The following is a 25209-nucleotide window of genomic DNA, read 5'->3' as shown; positions in this document are numbered from 1 at the left end:
ATCTTCCCTTTTCCCTCTGAAATCCCCTTCTTCTGGGATTGTTCCCCATGGTACATTGGACTTCCATAGCAGGTTGTACTTTTGTGATGTTTATTACATTTTATCTTGTATTATAGATATTTATGTATTTAATTTTATCTCATCTATTGAATTTTAAGTCCCCTGAGGATTTCTTTGCACCAAACAGCAGTACTGAATGTAGCTTATGATAAATGTCTGTTGAATTTAAATGAGAGTTGTTATACAAAGAAATTGTCCATGCCAAAAAAATACTTTTAAATACTCATGTTTAACTCAAGTTTATCTGACCATGATCACAGATAGTAAGTGTCAGAAGCAGGATTTGAAGAGATCTTCCTAACTTCCAGGTCCAACATCTTACCTATTATGCCAGTCTTCTCTCAATGTCAGATTGGGCAGATAATCAGTAAATATTTCTTAAGTGTCTTCTTTATGCTCAGTAGATGAACATAATAGAAGAGACAGAGAAATATGACCCTTGCCCTTGAAGAGCTCCAGCATAGTAGAATTATACACACACACACACACACACACACACACATACACACACACATACATGACAGGTAGAAAACTATCCCCTTGTCACATTAGATTTCATGTGTTGTTATTGGCAATATTTTTTTTTTTTTAGGGAAAATAGACTTTGATTTCTTTGGTATAGGGAACTTCTTGGTAAAAAATTTCCTCTACTAATGTAAGTTTCCATTGAGACTGTAAAAGCCCCAAAAAGGTTGGGAATCAACAAGTGCTTGTTTTCTTAAGAACTTTATTGTGTACATACCTTCTCTTCTATTTTCCCTGTTAAATTAGACTACCCTGAGACATATCAACCTAAGCCTCTCCTTTTTCTTTTATCTCTTGAATACTTGGATACCTGAATATTTTGGATACTTCTATTGGTGCAGATTGCAATTCACCTGTGACTTCTTATCCTATATTGTTCATGTTCTTTAGTAATAGTAAATCCTCTAAAATCATTTACCTAACACACTGGAGAACTTCTGCTAGGTCTTTTAGCATTTCGTGGACACAAGTGTAATACTTGGAATGCCCATTGTTCCTTTATGTTGCTACCTGAATGGCCTTCCTCTTTTTCTAATCTACATGTCCTTAATGGATTTCTTTTATGCCATATTTTTGTACAATAATTATTGCTATTATACTACAGTCTTCTTCCACTTACTATGTATCTCTGAACACTGCTCTTTAGGTCACCCACAGTATAGATTCCTCAGAGATCATGGTGTGCCATGATTGGCAGCCATATAATTAATATCACTGAAAAAATATTGCTGTTGAAGAAGTAAACTTTTGTGTCAAGGAGAATCTTAGAATTGTTGAAGGCACCATGTGGTTTTTCAAATGCAATTTATTCCACTCATCTCCTAGTCAATTTTGGGCCCCAATATTTTTGATGCCTGAATTTAATATTATTCCCATCCCATAGTAGAAAAGAAACATGGCATGGTGGAGGAGGCCAGTCTCCAGACCGAGGAGATCCCATCTCCAAAACATGTTGGGCAAATGACCCAATAAGTCACTCAAACCTTGAAGTACCCCAGGCTCAGGCATCAGACTAAAATAGAAAAGGAGGGTGGAGACTTAGTTTTAAAATGTAATATTATCTATGTTTTATTATATTTTTATTTATTTTGTTAAATATTTCCCAATTAATATGGTTTGGTACTTGGGAGTGTTGTGAGCCTCATGTGGGCTGTGAGCAGCATATTTGCCACCTTTGTTCTGGGAAACTCTTAGAATTTAAGTTGTAGAGAACATGCTGATTTGAATTAGCAGAGGAGGTTTCTTAACTGAAATTCTGTATTCCAATGAAATCACAGATGCAGGTCCTTCTCAATCCATGGAACTGATCATCTGCACTATAAATTTATATTCCACTTAGTTTCTATGTGATTAAAAAGCTGATGTTTTGACTCTGCTGTGCACGTCCATGAGAAGGCCCTCTAGTCTTCCACAGTTGGATGAATTCTTTGGTATTTAGAGATCTTACCTAACCAAAAGTGTTGATGTGTATTGCAAGAATGTCAATAACGAAGTGGTTCAATCTTGCAGCAGACTAGGAATTCATTGTTTATTGGACAGAGATTTTGCATTTAAAACACTATCAGTTAAATTAATGCATATAACTGATATGCAAATCAGTTATATGTGGGAATTTAGTGATTCTTAGTGTTTTCCTTTCCCCTTTCTAACACTGTACCATTGTCACTAGGAGGGAAATGAAAGGAGATTGTGTAAGGCCCAAAGCCATTTATTCAATTTTTTATCTATTTCATAGGTCACCAGGGGCAGAGAATTCATCACTTCATGGCTAGTCTTCTGGTGATGAGCCTCTCTTTACTTAGCTGGGTTGGTCCTTGGATAGCAGACCCAATCTGTTGACGAGTTCTTAATAAAATAATTTCCAGCTTGATAAAACCTGCCAAACCTTATATTCTACTGGATGGACTTTGAGAACTTGGTGTCGTTTTTATGCCTTGATGAGACATCAGAGGAGGATTAAAGGGGAGGCTGCTTTTCAGACAGATACAATTTCTTGGCTAATACTCTGGAGAGGAAAATGCTACTAGCATTAAGCATTTTTCTTTTTAAAAACTTTTTTTTGATATTTTTTTTTACATCACATATATTTCTCATAGTATGTCTCTTTCCTCCTCTCTGCTCTGAACTATCTCTTTTAATCAAGAAAAAAGGGAAAATATTAATTTAAATATTGAAAAAAAGTGTGACATAATATGTGACATAATATGCAGTATTCCATATCTATAGTCTCCCCTTTCTGCAAAGAAGGGGAGAACTGCATTTTCATGTATCTTTTTTGAAGAAAGTCTTGGTCATTATAATGCCACTGTCTAGATTGTTTTATTAATGGATTTTCTTCTCCATTTATGTTATTGAAGTCCTTATGTATAGAACTAGAATTTCATTACAGAAATATTCCCTATTCTGATCTGGAGTTCTGGGAAACACATGAGAAATTCTGCTTTAAAGAATTCAGAGAAAAGGAATATCCAAAAGGACAGTAATCTCAGAGGAAAAAAAAAAGTTGTGTATTGTTCTACAAAATATCAGGTTCAGTCCAGTTTTTTAATATTGTTACATTCACTTTATTGGTGTGAACTTTTATTGGGACAAACTCTGATCCCTGATCACTTAGCAATACCATTGGGATCATAGAATTGGAGATCAAGTTAGAAGAGTCTTCGGAGGCCATCTGTCCAACCCTCTCATTTTATAGATGCAGAAACTGAGATTTAGGATTAGTGCCTTCTTTATTGACTAATAAGTTACCAAATTATCTACTTTATGAAAGATTTTCTTCCAAAAATAGCACAAACTCCTTTTTATTGGCAAAGTGTTGTGTCAGTTGGTTTCTGTAAATTTTTTTTTTTTTTTGTTCTTCTTCTTGTTGCAGTGGAAGGCTCATTAATAGGTTGATGGATAAGGCATATGCAATGGGTAGATCTGAAAGAAAATGGATATAAAAACAAAAGTATTAACATATTATCTTAAAAGGAATTTCTTGGTAGAATGAAAAATATAAAAGCAGTGCATATATACACATACATATCAACAACTTAAAACGATATTTCAAATGAAGAGACAGAAATTAAAATCCAACGTGAAAACTTAATTCAAATCATCATAATCCAAAATATTAATTAATTAAGAGATGATTTTCATGCTTGGAAAGATATATTGAGAGAATCTAATGTTCTTAATAGACAATAATGAGTCAGACAGATGTGTAAAAAAAATTGTCCCAACACAAAATTGCATTTTAAAATTTTTTAACAAGAACGTTCATTTTTTTCCCTCATTTTTTTTTTCCTGAGGCTGGGGTTAAGTGACTTGCCCAGGGTCACACAGCTAGGAAGTGTTAAGTGTCTGAGACCAAATTTGAACATGAGTCCTGCTGAATTCAGGGCTGGTGCTCTATCCACTTCGCCACCTAGCTGCCTCCTAGAATGTTCATTTTTTAATAACAAATTGCTATTTAATTTCTGGATTCATATGTGATTACTTGTAGGTAGGAGAAAATTGTTTTTCTTTGTAGCAAGGTTAGTCACTTCTAGCCTAAAAAAGACATGCTTTCAGTATGTATCTAGTAATGAGAATAGTAGCTTGAAGGAATATAAATGAATTGATTTTTTTTTTCTCAAAAAAGCACTTTTAATCACAGCATGCTCACAACCTGACTGGGTGATGAGGAAGAGAGAGGGAGGTAGAAGCTAGAGAATCTCTGTCTTTGAAATATAGCCCCTGGATATCTTTAACTTTTTTGTAGCAGAAAATGGAAAGATTTATTTCCTCAGTAGATACGTCTTATTCTGGTGTGTAATTCAGAGTTTTGCTGAGTAAGGCAAAATATTCCTTCCAGATACCAGGAAAAGCTCATTTTTTTTTAAACTTCCTCTGGGTCTGAGGCAAAGTCAGGGAAAAATATTATTTTTATCTCTCTCATTATATTTGTTCTTATAGAAACAAGGATGATGCTGGAGTTAAATCAATGGATATTTATTGTTTACTGTGGGTCTAGTCTTGTGTTATAGGAGATATAGATGACAAAAGAGGAGAAGATAGAACTTTCTGATTTGAGGACCTCACAAAAGTCATTTTTGATTCTCCCCTGATAATGGAATGCGTAAACAATAACTATACAGGGCATGGAAAAGGAATTGGAAAGACTGGTAACAACAAAAGTAGAAGCCTACTATAATGGACAGAGTGATGAATTGAGAGAAAGGGACAGATATGAGATGTATTTTCAGATATTAGTGACAAGATTTGGAAACTGATTGAATATGGAGGGCAAGGGTAAGGTAAAGGGAGAGGAAAGAGTCAAAAAAGATTTTAAAGTTATAAATCTAGTTAACTAGAAATATGATTGTCTTCTGAATGGAAATATGGAAGTTTAGAAGAACTTTTGGAGTGACTCATAGCATAATTAATATTTACATGACATTTTAATGTTTATAAAGCATTTTACATTTTTTCTCTTTTGATAAATTCCTTTGATACAGCAATTCTGGGTTATTATCATTCTCATCTTACATATGAATAAACTCAGCCACAGGGAGATTGTTACTTATCTATGTCATATAGCCAATATGTATCACAAATATAATTCTAATTTATGTCTTCTCTGACTTCTTTGACTATGCAGGTCTTTACTCTTTCAGTCCATTTTGAAAACAATTAGAAATTATTTTGAAATTTGAAATTCCCAGACAGAGATATCTATCAGGCATCAGGTGGTCTAGGATTAGAGTTCCAGGAACAAAGATTTGAGCTGGATGGAAAAAAAGTTTAAGTTATATGCATAGAAATGATATAAAAAGACAGGATATAAAAAAAAAAAAGAAAAGAGAATTCAGATTAAAATTTTGTATAACACTCATGATTAGGAGATGAGCAGTGGATAGATTATGGTCCAACACAGGAACCTGAGAATGGGTGGTCAATGCAATATAAAGAAAACTAAGAAAAGGTCAGTGTCACAGAAGCTAAGGGTATCCATATGGTTGCTCAACATTGTCAGAAGCTAAAATCAAGAAGGATGAGATATGAGAAAAGTCAGATATATCAGTTTAAAGACATAAGAGCTATATGTATCTCAAGAGAACTAGCTCTAGCAATTGAAAGCAGGACTAACAGAAAAAACTACAGGGAGAGAAAGACTGTGAGACTCAGTAATACTAGAGTTGTAAATGTCTTGGCCACATGTGTTCCCTACATATGTATTTTGCTACTATTGTGTTCTTAGTTTGTGCCTACTTTTTCCACCTATGTTCTTTTGGTATTTGTGGAAGAATATGCCCCAGGTTTATGGGGGAAGTATTTTTGTAACTTCTATTCTCTCTATGCCATTTTAGGAAAGTTATCCTAATTATGTTAGCTGACTTTTAATGGAAAGTACACTGGTGGGGGGATCATGAATTATATAGTTTTAGGATGGCTACCCATGAAGTACACTAAAACCCATCTAACTTATGGGAATCCAGCTCTCAAGGGTATGTGAAATTGTATGTCTGTGTGTGTGTCATATATACATATGTGTTTATATTTATTTACATATATAAATATATTTATTTATGTACACACATTAATTTATTTTAAAATATTAATAAAATATAAAATTTATTTATTAGTAAATATTTATTTGTATATAAATACACACAAGTGTGTGTGTATAGGTGTGTGTGTATAAATACCCCTCTGGAATAAACACCCCCATATATATGTGTGTGTGTATATATATATATGTGTGTGTGTGTGTGTGTGTGTGTGTGTGTGTGTGTGTGTGCGTGTGCGTGTATGTATATATATGTATATGTTTATAAGCATGGAAACATTTGGGCTTATTTGTGTGTAGCAGGGAAGAAACCAGTAAATAAGGAGAAATTTAAAATGGAAGGGATAGAGGCAGGATGTTTATTAAAAGTAAACTCTTGGAAGACATGGAAAAGGATGAAATCAACGGCACAAATAAAAAGGCTGGTCTTGGTATGGAGAAGGTCCACCTCTTCTTCAGAAATTAGATCAAATGAAGAAAATATTGAAGGAAGTTTTGTTTGAAAAGGAGGAAAGAGAGAGTTTATCACAGTTTTGATATTCTCAGTGAAATAAGAGAAGTGATCTCTTTAGTTGAAGGGAAGCAATACTACTTTTCTAGACATTATAGTGAACAGGGGAAAAAATATCTGAAAATTGGATTAAAGTTGTAACACAAATGCTTATTTTTATAGCTCTTTTAGACTTATAAAGTTTTCTCCATGATAACCCTGTAAGTCATGTAATTATCTCCATTTTACAGTTATGTAAATAGTCTTATTTTTTTTCTCATCTGTAAAATGAGCTGTAGAAGGAAATGGCAAACCATTACAGTATCTTTACTAAGAAAATACTAATGGAGTCATGAAGAGTCAGATACAACTAAACAACTGACCAATAACAACAAAAACAAAGAAATTTTGACAAATTTTATACAGACTATAAGAGGTAGGTCTAGAATTTGATCCCAGGTATCCCCTTATTTAGATCAAGTATGTTTTCTTTATCTTTTTAAATTTAATTTTCAAAGCTGTATTTTCTCCATCTCACTGTTTCTATTCCCCATTCCTCCTCTCTCCACCTACCAGGTGAGAAAGCAAGAAAAATAAAGCCCATATTAACAAATATGGCTAGTCAGACAAAACAAATTCTAACATTGGCCATGTTTTAAAGAAAAAGTCTAAGTCTGTACTCAGAGTCCATTGCCTTTCTTTTAGGAGGTGGATAATATTTTCATTTCAACTTCTCTGGAATTGTATTTGGTCATTGTTTGATCAGAATTCTTAAGTCTTTCAAAATTGTCTTCATAATATTGATGCTATTGTATACATTATCCTTTGAATTTGGCATCAATTCATACTATTGTCCCCATCTCCTTTGGTGATACAGGGGACTTTGAGTCAGGAAGATCTGAATTCAAATCCTGCCTCTGATACTTATCTGTGTAATGCTAGCTAACTCACTTTATTCTTCCCAGCCTCAGTTTCCTCATCTATAAAATGGGGATAATAGATTGTGAAAATCAAATGAAATAACACATATAAAGTACTTTTCAAACATTAAAATGTTTTATTAATATTGGCTATTATTAGCAGCAGGGACAGGAGTATTTCTTACAGCATAATAGTATTAAAACAAATAAATATATCACAGCTCATTCAGCCATTCTCCATTTCATGGACATTCCCTCACTTTCCAATTCTCTGCCACCATGAAAAGAGCTTGTTTTTGTATACATAAATCATTCCCTCTTTCTTTGATTTCTTTAGGATAATGATCTAATAGTGGTATTACTGTGTATGCACAGTTTAGTAGTTTTGATAGTTAGAACTATGTCCTAAATTGTTTTACAAAATGACTAAACCAAAGCAATTTTCTTAAAAAAAGGTTTCTTTGAGGTTTTTGTGGTCTTCCACATTAATACTGAGAGTAGGGGAAAATATTTCTAGAATTAAGATATGTTATTACATCAACCTAAAATCTGATCTTTTTGTGTTATTTTCCTTTACATTATAGCAATTATGCATCTTTTGGTTCTTCACTCTATTCATGAAATATTTTTGAGATTTTTCTGCATTTCTTCTAATTTACTATTTCTCAATGCACAATCATATTTCATTATATACATATAGTTTATTCCTCAATCCATAGGTACCTCTTTGTAACCATTTTATTTTTGCTAAAACAAAAAATACTTTTGTGGATATTATGTCAGATACCACTTTTTATTGATATTCCTGTCTCTCACAGGCCCTATATATTGGATTTTTTCCCTTTCTTATCATTTTTGTCAATTTGTTGGTGTGAGGTGAAATTTCAGAGTTATTTTAATTTACTTTGGGAAAAATATTTAGAGCATTTTCATGTAGTTATTGATAATTTGAATTATCTCCTTTTGGATAATTTGGATAATTCTTCTTTTGAGAACTTAGTTTCTTCTATTTGAGCTTTTATCTAATGGGGAAAGACTTTTAGTCTTATTTTCTAGTACCTGTTCCATTACAATCTTCTGCTTCTACAGAGTAGACTGCATTGAATTTTTACCTACAAATTATTCCAACTGTGCCTTACTGACTGGAGGATTATAGGAGCAACACAAAGAAGCTGGTAACAGTCTTCTGTTCTGTTCTCATAATTTGCCCCACATTGTATTGGAAAATGAAAACCATAAAACTTTCAGCAGAGGAAACAAACCCTAAAAAACAACAACAATCCAAACCTCTTTTCCATCAGGATCACCTCATGTATTGAAACTTTTGATATTAAAATTTTTTTTTCTAGTATCTCCTTCCCCCACCCCTTCCTCTCCTTTAAGAATGAATTATTTTTTGATAAGTGAAAAACTGGGTGTGTCTTTAATATTCCCTCTTTTTAAAATTCATTTCTGTACTTTGCTTTCAGACGTGTTCAATTTCTTTTCAGCAGTAACCACCTGCTGCTATATGCTATTAATTTTTGAAGGCATGGTTTTGATTTTTGCTTTCCTGGGATGTTAGCATATTTTAGAGAAATTCTTCTCAGGAAAATTTCATTCCATATCACCCGAGTTGAAGGATTTCATGGCTGATGACATAGTGAAAGTAGCAATCATTGTTTTGGCTATCAACTCACTGTTATTTACTTGTGTATGAAATTTAGGTTGAGGAATATTTGACTAATGTTTTTCTTTTCTTGTTTAAATATATTATATATGAAATATTCATATCTTTATATCTCTGAAACTGACTCAGGAGACTAGTAATGAGAAATATTGGTTAACTGGTTTCCAGATGATTGCTGCTATTTTTTGTGGTGGGATAGAGAAGAGTGGTACATATGGTAGGAGATAAACTCTCTTGATTAATGAATACCATTCATAGCTTTTTCCTAGTGATCCCATTACCTAAGAACTGTACTTAATAATTTTATTAAAAGAGGAAAATACCTTTGAATATAAAAATTTACAGTATACTATTTTTATTACTTTATGCTGGATCTGTAATTTTTATCCCTACAGATAATTTGCAGAGGGATGATCAGTGAGAGGTTAAGTACTTTGCCTAGGGTCACATAACCAGTATATATGAGAGAGAGGACTCTAAGCCAAATCTTTGTGACACTAAGTTTAAGTTCATCAATGTTCACAACTACTTCTTAGGTTTATTCAAAATAGCAAAAAAAGGGAGGGATAAATAACCCACATGTCTAGCATCTTTGTTTTTGTTTTGTTTTGTTTTTTCTTCCCAGATTATTTTTACCTTCCAAATACAATTCTTCCTTTGCAACAACAGCAACAAAATTCGGTTCTGCACATATATATTGAACCTAGGATATACTATAAGATATTTAATATGTACATGAATGCCTGCCATCTAGGGGAGGGGGTGGAGGGAAGGAGGGGAAAAATTCAGAACAAAAGGGAGTACAAGGTATAATGTTGTAAAAAAAAATTATGCATATGTACTGTCAAAAAATGTTAAAATTATAAAATTAATTAAAAAAAAGAAAGAAAAAATGTCTATCATCTAAAGAATGGCTAAATAATTTATGGTTTTTAAGCATAAATATTATTGCATCAAAAGTGATAAATTCAAAGAAAAACAAGAAATGTAGAATATGAAATTATTTCAAATTTTAAAAATCTGGATCAGAACAGTAATATATACATTGACTATGACTATAGAAATATAGTTATGAAATAGAGAGACTTTTTTGGAATAAACATGACACAGTTGAGACATAGCTAACTAGGGAGACTTAATTAGAAAAGACCTGTGTTCAAATCTAGTCTCTCCAACTTACTAGCTGTTTGACCACAGGCTAATCATTAAGCCTGTCTAATTTGTTTCTTTACTTGCAAAATGAGGACAATAATACTCTATGACTGATTGATTGACTTTGCTTTATTTTTCTGCCCAGGGACCTATTTCTTCCTATCTCGTTCAGCGTTATGGGTTCAACTCTGAATGTAAAGTAATAGCCTTCACTGGAGACAATCCAGGTGAGAAGAATATTGTGTGTTTTCAAAAATAGATGCTTGTGAATGAACATGTCAATTCAGAAGAAAAACAAATCAGTAGAAGCATTGCACATAGTCACCACTTCTTAGAAGAGCTTTTTAATTATTCTCTTCCAAGATTTGCATTGCTATTCTATTTCTACTGTATTTAATAGACTCGTAGGATTAAATAATAGGAATAAATCTTATAAGGATCTGATCTAGCTCAATTTTTTGTACCATATAGGAATTTCAGGTTTAACATCTTCAATGGGCCCTTCCACTCTCTATTTGTAAATTTGCAGTAAACAGGTGGTATTTTCCATTTTGATTTAGCACAGGCTCATGAGTTTTTCTTATATTGATTCTCCCTATGGTTTCCACCTATTGGTCCTCTTTCCATCCTCTAGAGACATATCCAATAAGTCTAATTTCCGTTTCTTATAATAGCTCTTCAAATACTCAGAGGAAACATGTTTTCTCCTAATTGTTTTTTTTCTAGCCAGTTTAAATCCATTTTCTTCATCCATTTCTCTATGATTTAGCTTATAGTCCCATAACTGTTTTACACTTCATGTAATGTAAGGAACCTTATTTTATTTTTTAAAATATGAATTTTGACTTAAAAAACTTTTCTCCGGGATCTCATATAACTTGTCCCTTTCTCTGGATTCTCTTTTTCTTCCTGCCCTTTAACGGTGAGCAACCTCCAGGACTTAGTACCTTGATTTTCAAAGGGCAGTTTTTGAAAGTATAAGAATTCTTGCTGTAGCCCTTGACATAGAATCAAATTCTGGATTTACAAAAGAGACTTGGCTCAATTCCAAAGAGAACTGAGAAATCACTGAATTTGACCACTGTTCTTAGGGTTTCCTTTGAGAATTGCAATGTATTATTTTGATCTCTAGAGATGTCAGTAAAGGACCTCTAAGTCTGATGCAAGCATTCAGCTAACAATATATTTTAGATATAGGACAGCCTTTATTTCAATCCTCAGAAAATATACTGCAACATAAAAGGTGCAGGCTGCTCCATAAAGTCATTCCATTTTTCTTTCCTCTAAGTCACACCTTCCTTTAGGGATGATGCATCTCTTCAGATATATAGTGCTTTATTTTGTGGTTTCGTCTTCCCATCCCAGAAGGGAATCAAACTTGTGACTAAACCTTTCCTTCCACTGAGCCTTTCATAAGAAGCTATACAGGCCTTCAGAATTTTATAATATTACCTTAAAGTAATTTTGGGTTTTAATATTCAGGGTTCCCCCAAAAGGATTTTGGTGTTTGGTCAGTCTTTTTTTTTCTTCAGACCTTCACATTCCAAATACTAGGCCAGATTTCCTATCAAATATCTTGTTGCTCATTTGGTGTTAGGGCTGTATGTTTGCTCTTTTCTCTACCAAAAATTGGGGCCATTCAGCAATGTCTATTTCTCCCTTCTCTGTTTTGGATCCAGAAATTTTCAGAATTCAGACACTAATAGATGTAAAGCTGGAAGGGACAACAGAAGCCATTAGGTTAACCCCTCATTTTAAAGATGAAGAAACTAAATTTCATGGAGATAAAAATATTTGCCTGAGTTCACACAGGTAGTAAACTTCAGAAGTTCAAAGGCAGTTCAGAAGATCCAGTAAAGTTCCTCTGATGCCAGAACTAGGGCTCTTTGCCCCATACTATGAAACCCCCATTACCCTTTGACCACAGTAACAAAGCTGCTGCCATTTGTTGGGTCTTACGGCACTCCTCTCTCTTGGACTCTCATAGTTCCCTGCTTTCCATGGCTATCATCTCCCCTTAAATGGTTCCACTATTGCATCTTCCTATCTGGGGGCTGGAACTTATGATCCAGGAATAATTGTTCCCCATCCACTAGTTATGGGGCAAACTGAGACATGCTAACACCAAATGAACTTTTTTTTTCATTTGTAACTTATTTTCTTTTTAGGTTGCATCTTTAATTGCACACACACACACACACACACACACACACACACACACACATTAACATCCTTCCTGACTAAACCACTTGTCTTTTTCTAACAAGTGACCAAGAGGGAATTGTCTGACAAGGACATTTTAGGGGGTACTTAACAATGATTGAATAGCATAGATAGTCTCTCAAGAAGGCAGAGCTCATACACCACTGAAGACATTCAAGGTGAAGGTAGCAGAGAGGAAGAGGGGTTTTACATCAGCCAAACTGCTTCTGATTAGGTCTAAGACATCTCAGGTCTAGGTCACTGACCAAGAGAAAGGTTACTCCAGAGCGAGCAGAGCAGCCTTCAGAACTTCAAGGCAAATCTCCTGGGAGATGGTACAGTGGCTAGTGCTGTTTTTCCCAGAAAGGAAAATCAGTCAATTCTAAATTAGCAGCCACAGCAGAGCACAGATGAAGAGAGCATAGATATAACTGTGAACTAGATGGATGTATGAATGCTGGATGTAATCAAAGGAGAAATTTGGAATTAATATGTTGGAAGATGAATTCCATTTGACCAGCAGAAGGCAGTGAGCTTGGAGACAGGGATAGAAATTATCCCAGCCCTCTTATTTGTGACAATCCAAATTTACCTGTATCCTTTATACTTGAATTTATAAAGCCTCATGCAGTAATGATAGTAAAGAAAATAATAATAGTAATGATGATGATGATGTAGCAAACATTAACATTTTAAGATTTGTTAAGCACTTTACATAACATAACATATACACATATATTATTTAATTTTATTTTCAAAATAACTTAAAAGAAATAGATGCTATTATTATCATCATTTTACAGATGAGGAAACTGAGCCTGGGAGGCTAAGTTTCTTGCCCAGAGTCATACCGATAGTAAGCATCTGAAGCATGTTGTGAACTCAGGTTTTCCTGACTTCAAGGCTGGGACTGTGCTGACTGTACTATCTAGTATTGAAGTATAGAATGTGGTGTTATTCTTAGTGACAATTGTAGGCAATACTTTTTATGGCCATTTACAATATATATATCTACACCCCATGCAGGGATTAGAACTCTGTATATTGAGTGAGAAGGATTACCTTCATCTTTGGATTATACCAATGTGAGTTTGATTTTCTCTGGAGAAGTTCTGAGTGTTAGTAAGTAGGTAGACACCATGACGGTAGTATTTTCAGATCCTATCAACACCTTTGTAACGTCAGTGTTGTTTGGATCCAAATCAAGATATGCAGAAATCTGGGACTTTGAGCACTTCAAAGATCCCTGCTTTCTGGTGAGAAAGCTTATTGCCATTCTGGAACAGCAATCTCACAGAAGCAGGATTGTAGTTTGCTCAACAAATTAAAGAGGTTAGTGGTAGAAAAGAACATCAAAACAATACTGTACCTTTCACCTCAAGAGTGGTTGTAGAAGAATTGGATTTTAGTGAGTCTCTAATACCTATAGAATACAAGGATCATCTAAGGAATAAACTCACCATGGAGACTAATGTTCTTTGACTGCATAAATGGAGCATGTGGTATGCCTGTGAGACAATGAATAGAATCTACCTCAATAATTCCTGACTTTTTTGGCATTATTAATGGAAATTGCCCTTTGTGAGATGGGAAACTAGAGTAATTATTTGAAGAAACTGTTAGTCAATGATACTATAATAGAGTCATTCACTCTTTGTGACTCCCTCAGAGTCAATGATATTATAATAGAGTCATTCACTCTGTGTGACTCCCTTAGGTGGTATGGAAGGAGAATGGAAAGAGCTGGATACAAGAAAACTAAGCCAAATCAGTGCCCCATGCTGGAAGCTCAAGATGTCTTTGATTGTTGTTTACGAATCCAAATGGTTTCTAGTGTTGAACTTATATAGTGAACACTTTCAGATACCTATAAAGAAAGGCAAGGAGAAGATCTTCCGTTGCTCTGTAAGAATTCTACCACTTTGGAAAAACACCCCAAGGAATTTTTTATGTACCTATCCCTTTCTAGGGACTCATGGAGAATGTGCCTAATAACATAAACTACTTGGAAGTGTTAGCACACAAGAATGGTGTCAATATTCCAAAAGGAATTGGAAGAGCATGAGGAAAAGATAATGGAAGTGTTCAATTATTTGGAAGATGCTCAACTGGGGTTTCCAAGTTATATATAAGTACTAGTTCTCTAGAAATGAGGTCTTGAGTGTGACTCAAACCCAATTAAAATGTAATGCAGAAATATTTAACAAAATTAAATAAATAAATACAGATTTTAAAAAATAGCATTACATTTTGAAATTAAGAGGTCTGCATGGATTTTGGGGTACAGCTTAGAAGCGCTCATTTCAGTTTTTCCTAGAGTATTGACTCTAAAAAGATAGAAGCATTTCTTTCTTGCAGATTGCTGGAGAACTTTTGAGAGTCAAAGATTTTTCTAAAATTTTAGTGATAATTTATTAAGAACCATGTCATCATCACTGCATCTCCCATTTATCTGACTCATGTGTGTGGTGGAGAAGAACTGGAAGAAGTTTTTATATTCTGATCAGTGTTAAGGCAAAAAGGCACATTTTTGGTCGAAACCCTCTGGCACCATTTAGTGTTGAAGGCTGACTAACCTGGGCAACTCTACAAAATGAAGATCCCAGGGGGGAGGGATTCACCAATGGAAGAAAGAAGTTGACCTGGTAGAGAAATATTCCAGGATGAGAAGACTACAAGGATAGTTGAATGTTTCAGGGGAAGAAGATCTCAAACACTGAACTCAAACCCCAAACACTGAGGAAAGATCCAGGATGAGACAGTAGTTAAGGGATGAGTTTGAAGTCTACCTTCATAAGTAATGTTGGAAAGGAAATGAAGCCTAAGGAATTTGTATTTTATTTAATAAGCCACTGAAGGTTTTTGAAGTTCAAATTTGTGAATTAGGAAATTTACTTTAGCACCAGAGTGGACAATAGAGAGGAGGCAGAGAGAGAGACAAGATAGGATGTCTGTTATAATAGTAGATGTGAAAGATACTAAAAAGCTTGAATTTTGATAGTAGCTGTTGAAAAGGGAAGACATATGTGATAAATGTTGTTATAGGAAGAATCAATATAACTTGGTAGGATCAATTGGTTGGTGATAGAAGAGTTAAAATGACTTTAAAAATTTCAAGCATGGTAATTTGAAGAATGGTGGTATCATCAGCAGAAATACAGAAGAGGAAGAAGTTTGGGGGAATTGGATTTGGGACACATTAAGTTTGAAGTGATGGCAGTACATGTTTTAGGCAATTTGAAAGGTAGAACTGGAGGAAAGGAGGTTTGAAGATATGGATTTTTGAAGGTATTTAAAAATTGTTGAAAATGAACACCAAACAAAAATGAACGTTTATATATTGTACAGAAAAATAGGGGATTTTATGTGGCACTCTTCTCATTTGGGGGAACTCTATCCCTATCCTGTTTTTTTTTCTAATCTCTCCCCAAAGGAAAGGACAAGAAAAGAAAAATTCTTGTAATCAATATGAATAGTCAAGAGAAATTCCTTCATTGTCCATGTCAAAAAAATGCATGTGCCATTCTACCTCTTGAGTCTGTTATCTCTTTATCAGCTGGGGTAGCATGCTTCTTCATTGGTCCTTTGTAATGAAGGATGGTCGATTATATTGATCAGAGTTCTTAAGTCTTTCAGAACTTTTTTTACATTATTAGTATAATATTGTTCTCTTCATTTTGCTTACTTCATTTTGCATTAGTTCATATAAATCTTCATATGTCTCTTACACTGTCTCTTCATTATTTCTTATAGAATAATAATATTCCATGTATTCATTTACCATAATATGATCATCCATTCTTCAATTGATGGACAGCCCCTAATGTCCAATTCTTTACCAATATGAAAAGAGTTGTTATACACATTTTTGTAAATGTGGGTCCTTTCTCTTTCTCTTTGAACATTTTAAGCTATATATAGAACTAGGAGTAGTATTGTTGGGTCAAGATTTGATGATTTTTTTGGTCATAGTTCCAAATTGCTTTCAAGAATGGCTGGGTGAATTCACAATTCTACCAAGAGTGCATTAATGTATTAAAGATATAAATTTCATCATCACCTATATGGAGGTGATTACTAAATTTACAATAGTAGATGAAAAACCCCAAGAGAGTAGAGCTAAGATGGCCTAGGAGATAGAATTTTGGGACATGTTTATTTGGAAAGTGAGAGGAGGAAGAGGAAGAAAAGCTTGTTGAAGATACAGGAATAATCAGAGAGATGTGAGGGAAATCCAGTGCTATGGAAAAGAAGAATAATAAAGAGATAGTGTAAGAGACATATGAAGATTTATATGAACTAATGCAAAATGAAGTAAGCAAAATGAAGAGAACAATATTATACTAATAATGTAAAAAAAAGCTCTGAAAGACTTAAGAACTCTGATCAATGTAATAGACCATCCTTCATTACAAAGGACCAACGAAGAAGCATGCTACCCCAGCTGATAAAGAGATAACAGACTCAAGAGGTAGAATGGCACATGCATTTTTTTTGATATGGACAATGTATATGTAATCAATTGTATAATGTAATCAAAGGAGAAGAAAGAAAAAAATGAAAAAAAGAAAAGAAATAAAAGAAAAAATAAAGAAAGAATAAAGGCTGAAAAATAGAGATTTAATTTGATGATGCCCCTGTTAGCAATGTTGGAAAGAGAGGTTTCAGAAAAGTAGTAAGGATGGAAGCTATATTATAAGAGATTAAGGTGAAGTATAAGTGTATGGTGAGGAAGTAGAGCTGAGAATATATTAAATAAAAGCTCCTTAGAAATTTGACACTTTGGGCAAGGAAGAGAGAGAGATCAAGAAAAGGTTTGTTTAGGAAAAGGAAGAAATGAACATATTTATATATGCAGAGAAGAATGAACAGGTAGAAGAGGAGAGGTTGAAGATGAAAGGGATAAAGGCATGACTAATGGGGTAAGTCCTTGAAGGAAAAGAAAAGGGAGATAAATTAATGAATAAACAAAAAGAAAAACTATTATTAACTGCTTGCTACAAACAAAGCACTATGGTAAGGCAACTTAAATATAGACAAGCAAGATGGTCCTTGTTCTTGAGGAGCACAAATTCTGTTTGAAGGAGACAACACATATAGGAGGGCTTAGCTTTAAGGAAGATAGAAAGGCTCAGCGATGCTAAGAGTATAGACATCGATAATGTGTAGTAGTAGCAGTAGCAGTAGCAGTAATAGTAGTAGTAGTAGTAGTAGTAGTAGTAGTAGTAGTAGTAGTAGTAGTAGTTAAAGTTGTAGTGGTAGTAGTGGTGATAGTAACAGTAGTAGTAGCAGTAGCAACAGTAGCAGCAGCAGTAGTAGTAGTAGTGAGTGAAGTTGTAATGGTAGTAGTGGTGGTGATGGTAGTAGTAGTAATGGTAGTAATAGTAGTAATAGCAGTAGCAGTAGTGGTAGTAGTAATAGTGGCAGGAGTAGTAGTATGGTAGTAATAATAGTGGTGGTGGTAGTTGTAATGGTAGTAGTAGTAATAGTAGTAGTAGTAGTGGTAGTAGTAGTAGTAATGGTGGTAGTAATAGTAGCAGTGGTTGTAATTGTCTTTTCTTCATAGTAGTTATGGCTAGCATTTCTATAGCATCTACTTACCATGTGCTAAACCCTGTGCTTTCCCAGTATTGTCTCATTTGGTTCTCTTCATTTGACCCTGGGAAATGCTTTTATTATTCTCATTTTATATTTTAGGAAACTAAGACAGACAGAAGTTCAGTGACTTGCTCAATTACACACCTAGTAAATGATTAAAGCTGAATTTGAACTCAGATCTTCATGATTCCAGGCCCATGTTCTATCCACTGTGTCACTTAGTTGACCCTAGTATCCTTATGTTATATATTGTTTGCTCACATAGCAGTGATTTGGGGTCTGAGAATGAACAACATAGTGTTAGGGCAGCTGGTAAAATCATTTCATCTTCCTACCTAGTAGTGATCCACCACCTTTTTTTTCCCTTTTTAAAATTTTTTTATTTTTTTAATTATAGTTTTTATTTACCAGATATATGCATGGGTAATTTTACAGCATTGACAATTGCCAAACCTTTTGTTCCAAATTTTCCCCTCCTTTCCCCCACCCCCTCCCCCAGATGGCAGGTTGACTAATACATGTTAAATATGTTAAAGTATAAATTAAATACAATATATGTATACATGTCCAAAGTTATTTTGCTGTACAAAAAGAATCGGACTTTGAAATAGTGTATAATTAGCTTTCCATCACCTTTTCTTGTGAGAGGGAACCCGGAGTCCTTACGTTGGAAGAGTCCCTGCTTTAGGAGGAAGATTGTTGGAGAGGGCAGACTATGGCACCTATTTTCTTCTGGTCTCAGAAGAACAGATCTAGGGTAGTAACTGGCCTGAAAGGAGAGCACATATGGAAGTGCTAGAGCATCACTTCACCCTTTAGAGATAGGCAGAAGTTGTGGACTCCACAGATCCATGGCTTCCCTACATCTCTAGACAAATCCTTGACACCTTTCAGCTATTTTCTGATGAAATTTGGAATTGTGGAATTGTTCTAGGTTTTGTTAGTGCTTCCTCCTGCGACAAATGAAGGATCCCAAGTTAGTCACCTAATAAATTCTATTTGGTTTTTCAATAAAAGAGAATTGGTTTGTAGTGTAAATATAGGCATGTAAATGTTTCCTTTAGCACAGGGATGCTCCACAGCCTCTTCTCATTCCCACAGCAGAAATTCTGTTTGTGTTCCAAGGAAGCAAACTTGAACAATGCTACTCAATTACTGTTGCACTGGAATGAGCCTTCCTTTATCTTTGGTGAGAATTGTCCAAATTGTTTGCTTATAAGCTTCCTCACACAGGAAGAACTTAATAAATATCTCTTGTAATATTCTGTTGATAATAATAATAATAATGATGATGTGGTTATGTGCTTATTTATTGATTTAACAAAGGCTTCTTTTTATCTTTTAGCATCTTTAGCTGGAATGAGATTGGAAGAAGGTGACATTGCAGTAAGTTTTATTTTTTAAAGGAACATCATTAAACCAGAACCTGTTCATTCATAAAAGAACTCATCATGTTACATTTCTCAAAGTGGGAGAATATTCTTCAAGGGTTTCCCTCCAAATCCTATTCAGACCTACAGACTGAGGGGAGGGGCACCAACATACTGAAGTATTCCTTCTAGGATGCCAGAACTTCTAGCATTGTCTTATTATGTGAAAGAAGGGATGGGTCGCAAAGAAATGGTCCATAAGGAAAAGAGAGAGGGAAAGGGAGAGAGGGGAAAAAGACAGAGATAAACATAGACAGAGGCACAGAGAGAGTTAGAGAAAAAGATAAGAAAGAGAAAGAGAGAGAGAGAGAGAGAAAGAGAGAGAGGAACATTAGTCTGAATCAGTATAACTGTCCAGTGGAAAACAATACCCTATTTATTAAGGGAAGCTGTTTTCCTTTGCTAAATGAATAGCCTACAGAATTTCTGGCAATATGCCTTCCTAATTTTTAGTAGCTGTACAGTGTAAGTCATAGAATTGTAGAATGATAAGAGTCACAGAACTATGGAACTATAGAATCTTCAAGTACAAAGTGACCATAGAGACCATGTACCACCTTCCATTGAGTCCTAAAATGAGGATTATTAACATTTTTATGGCTTAGACCCTTTTGACGGTTCGGTGTATAGCCTATGGGCGCCTTCTCAAAATAAAAATTTTAAGTATAAAATAAAATACCTCGGATTACAAAGGAATCAATTATGTTGATATACAGACATCAAAATATGTGTTTAAAAAACATCCATATGCTCCTGTTTAAGAATCCTAACTCTACAGCATCTGGGACCAGAGGTCCTGTAGTCTTTTTTTTTTTTTTTTTTTTGGATGGATAGTATTCTATAATGGAAAAGGCACTTATTTGGAAGCCAGAGGACCTAGGAGCAAGCCCTAATTCTGCTTGCTTGGGCAAGTCTATTAACCTAATTTCCTCTCATTAAATGAAGTAGTCAGACTAGATGACCTCTGAAACCTTTTCCTAGCTCTAAATCAATGATCATCTATTCAATATTGTATTAGAAATGTTAGCTTTAGCAATAAGAGAAGAAAAGATATTAAAGGAATTAGAATAGGTAATTAGGAAACCAAATTATCACTCTTTGCAGATAATATGACAGTATATTTAGGGAATCCTAGATAATTAACTAAAAAACAACTAGAAACAATTCAGAACTTTAACAAAATTACAAAATTCAAAATAAATCCACATAAATCAACAGCATTTCAACAGCATTTGCCAACAAACTCTTGCAGTAAGAGATACAAAGAGAAATTCCTTTTCAAATAATGGCAGGAAATATAAAATATTTGGGAGTCTACCTACCAAGACAGACCCAGAAACTATATGAACACAGTTACAAAACATTTTCCACTCAAATAAAGTCAGGTATAAACAACTGGAAGAATATCAAGTATTCATGGATAGGCCGAGCTAATATAATTAAAAAACACAATTCTACCCAAATTTATTTATTCAGTGCCATACCAATCAAACTTCCAAGAAACTAATTTACAGAGCTAGAAAAAATAATAACAAAGTTATCTGGAAGGGCAAAAGATCAAGAATTTCATTGGAATTAATGAAAAAATGCAAATTAAGGTGACCTAGCTGCATCAAATCTAAAATCTTATTATAAATCAGGAGTCATCAAAACCACTTGATACTGGTTAAGAAACAGAATAGTTGATTAGTGAAATAGGTTAGGTTCCCAAGACACAATAGTCAATGACTATAATAATCTAATAAATCCAAAGACCCCAGCTTCTGGAATAAGAATTCTTATTTGACATAAATTGCTGGGAAAATTGGAAAATAGTGTGGCAGAAACGAGGCATCCACCAATCCCTAAGATCCTATACTAAGATAAGGTCAAAATGGATTCATGATTTAGACATAAAGAGTGATACCTAGAAGAACAAAGAATAGTCTACCTCTCACATCTGTGGAGAAGGAAGGAATTTATGACCAAAGAAGAACTAGAATGTTATAAAATACAAAATGGACAATTTTGATTAAATTAATTTGAAATTTTTCATACAAACAAAACCAAAGCAGACAAGATTAGAAAGGAAGCAGAAAATCGAAAAAAAATCTTTACATTCAAGGATTCTGATAAAGGCCTCCCTCATTGCTAAAATATATAGAGAATTAACTCAAATGTATAAGAATACAAACTATTTTCCAATTGATAAATGGTCAAAGGATTTGAACAGACAATTTTCAGATGAAGAAATTGAAACCTTTCTAGTCATATGAAATTCTAAATTATTATTGATCAGAGAAATTCAAATTAAGACAACTGAGGTACCATTATATACCTCTCAGATTGGCTAAGAAAATGGAATAATTATATAATATTTGGAAAATATAGTGATAAATGTTGGAGGGGATGTGGGAAAACTGGGACACTAATATATTGTTGATGGAATTGTGAACAGATCCAACCATTTTGGAGAACAATATAGAACTATGCCCAGAAGACTATCAAACTGTGCATACTCTTTGATCTAGCAGTGCCACTACTGGGCTTTGTAATGTTCTGGTTTGCTTTCTGGAGGTCTTTCAGACTAGCCTTCTTTCAGCAGAGTAATCATCATGAGAAAAGCCAGGGATAAAGTCCAAATTCTTTATTGTTACCTTCACAAACTGTCTCCTTATCTGGGGCTCAGCTAGCTTTCTGGAGGCCCTTCAGATGGGGCTTGGTCTCAGCAGGGGAAGCAGGAGGACAGTTCAGCCAGCTCCAACCTCTAGTCCTTTGTCTTCTCTGAGTCTGTCTCTGAGCCCTTTCAATCCCCCTTAAATACTCTATTACAATTAAATCCATTCATCATATTGAATATGAGCCAATCATTATATCAAGAGTAAACCATTATTTGTTGTAAAATTATTTTAATCAAACTGAACTAGAGAACTATTAATCGTCATACTAAACTAGATAACCTTTGTCTTATCAATTCCACTGAGTTAACATCTTGTTTCAAGTATGCTTCTCCAGACTTCTGGCTCATTACAGGGCTTATATTCCAAAGAGATCTTAAAGTAGGGAAAGGGACCCACATGTGCAAAAAAGGTTTGTGGCAGCCCTTTTTGTAGTGGCTAAAAACTGAAAACTGAGTGGATGCCCATAAATTGTAGAAGAGCTGAATAAGTTATGGAATATTATTGTTCTGTAAGAAATGACCAGCAGGATGATTTCAGAAAGACCTGGAGAGACTTACATGAACTAATGATAAGTGAGTAGAACCAAGAGATCATTATACATGGCAACAAGATTGATTATATGATGACCAATTCTGATGGATGTGGCTCTTTCCAACAATGAAGTGATTCATGCCAGTTCCAATAGATTTGTGATGGAGAAAGCCATCTGCACCAAGAGAGAAGACTGTGAGAACTGAGTGTGGATCACAAGATAGCATTTTCCCTTTGTTGTTGTTTGCTGGCATTTTGGTTTTTTCCTCATTTTTTTTTCTTTTTGATATGATTTTTCTTGTGCATCATGATAATTATGGAAATATGTTTAGACAAATTGCAAATGGTTAACATATATTGTATTGCTTGCCATCTAAGGGAATGGGTAAGGAGAATGGAGGGAGAAAAAATTTGGAACACAAAGTTTTGCAAGGGTGAATGTTGAAAACTATGCATATTTTTTAATTTTTAATTTTTTTAATTTTTAAAATTAATTTTATAATTATAACTTTTTTTTTGACAGTACATATGCATAGGTAATTTTTTACAACATTATCCCTTGCATTCCCTTCTGTTCCGAATTTTCTCCTCCTTCTCTCCACCCCCTCCCCTAGATGGGATGCATTCCCATACATATTAAATATGTTATAGTAGATTCTAGATACAATATATGTGTACAGAACTGATTTGTTGTTGCTGTTGCTGTTGTTGTTGTTGTTGTTGTTGTTGTTGTTGTTGTTGTTGTTGTTGTTGTTACTAAGGAAGAAATGGATTCAGAAGGTAAAAATAACCTGGGAGGAAAAACAAAAATGCAAACAGTTTACACATTTTCCAGTGTTCCTTCTCTGGGTGTAGCTGCTTCTGTCCATCATTGATCAATAGGATCTGAGTTAAATCTTCTTTATGTTGAAGATTTCCACTTCCATCAGAATACATCCTCATACAGTATCATTGTTGAAATGTACAATGATCTCCTGGTTCTGCTCATTTCACTCAGCATCAGTTGATGTAAGTCTCTCCGAGCCTCTCTGTATTCCTCCTGCTGGTCATTTCTTACAGAACAATAATATTCCATAACATTCATCCATAATTTACCAAACCATTCTCCAATTGATGGACATCCGTTCATTTTCCAGTTTCTAACCACTGCAAAAAGGGCTGCCACAAACATTTTGGCACATACAAGTTCCTTTCCCTTTTTTAGTATTTCTTTGGGATATAAGCCCAGTAGTAGCACTCTATGCATTTGTTTTGAAAATAAAAAGCAAAAAAATAATCGAAGTAACTAAAAATAAATAAAAATAAATTTGTGATCTATGGTGTTTAAAGTGAATTTGCAGTTCTAATGTTCATGAATTTATGTATTTGTGTATTCAGGGGCTGAGTAGGGAGAGAATGGGGGAAATAAGGCTATAGTTTATATGATGAGAAGCTGGAATCATGTTTCTTCTGTATTTTAACGGCTTAAAATAATTGAAGATGCTTTTTTAAAACAGAATTAATATTTCACGATGGTCATAATTGCCTTCCTCACACTTTCTGTGGTAGAAGTTTAACTGTTGCTCTTATTGCTTAGGTCAGCCTTGGCACCAGTGATACACTGTTTCTCTGGATCAAGGAGCCAACCCCTGCTTTAGAAGGCCACATCTTCTGCAACCCTGTTAATTCTCAAGAATACATGGCCCTTTTGTGGTAGGTTATTGTTGTTTTATGGTCTGAAAATGGCAGATTTGCTTTCATTTTTGGGTTAAATTGTAAACTGAAACCTAATACACAAAATCTCTAAGATTTGGAGGTTTGCCTAAACGAATTCCCTCAAAGAATGGTTCCAGCCCTCATAGATCCTATGGTCTCATAGGAAGATATGACAGATACAGAAATAGCTAGGCTAACAAAATAACCCAATATCCAAGATAAGTATATTATGTTCATTTGTATCACTTTTTTTTCATGTATTTTGTAATCCCCAGTGAAATGTCATCTCCTTGAAGAAAAGAGTATGTCTGTTAACCTTATGTATTTGTTTAAAATAGCATTTTATTTCCCCCCAATTTCTGGTAAACATTTCCAACATTTTTTTAAATTTTGAGTTCCAAATTCTCTCCCTCCTTCTTTTCTCTCCCCAGTCCTTGAGAAGCTATCTAATAAAAGCGATACATGTGAATCTTATGTATTAAGTCAGTGCTTAATATAGTCTAATATATAGGTACAGAATACATATATTTGGAATGTCTGGCAGAGTAAGTAATTAATAATACTCTTGCAGTCCAAAGTCCAGAAACTCTGAGTTTGTAGGGACCAAGTTCACTTTTTTTTGGTTTATTTATTCCATCCCAATGTAGCTCAGCCTGGCCAGACCACACCGGGATGAAATGTGTGAGATTATAGCCCAAAATGAGACTTACAAAGTAGGGTAGCAAAGTAATTTTTTAAAAATTG

At 34.3% G+C, this 25209-nt stretch overlaps 1 protein-coding gene across 3 annotated transcripts in view; it reads left to right on the top strand.

Moving 5' to 3' along the window:
• Window positions 1-25209, top strand: part of XYLB (xylulokinase) — a 242523-nt gene that overhangs the window by 88167 nt on the left and 129147 nt on the right. For 2 of the 3 annotated variants that reach the window (XM_074283631.1, XM_074283632.1), the window contains exons 10-12: window positions 10495-10576; window positions 19495-19535; window positions 24347-24462. In XM_074283631.1, the coding sequence (XP_074139732.1) occupies window positions 10495-10576; window positions 19495-19535; window positions 24347-24462 (239 nt within the window). The remainder of the gene's footprint in view (window positions 1-10494; window positions 10577-19494; window positions 19536-24346; window positions 24463-25209) is intronic. The other variant, XM_074283633.1, reaches the window with a different exon arrangement.

This window comes from Sminthopsis crassicaudata, chromosome 1 (assembly GCF_048593235.1).
Source record: "Sminthopsis crassicaudata isolate SCR6 chromosome 1, ASM4859323v1, whole genome shotgun sequence".
NCBI classification, from domain to species: Eukaryota; Metazoa; Chordata; class Mammalia; order Dasyuromorphia; family Dasyuridae; genus Sminthopsis; species Sminthopsis crassicaudata.
Note: the sequence above shows the minus strand (reverse complement) of the source record. Positions and strands in the feature narration are given on the sequence as shown.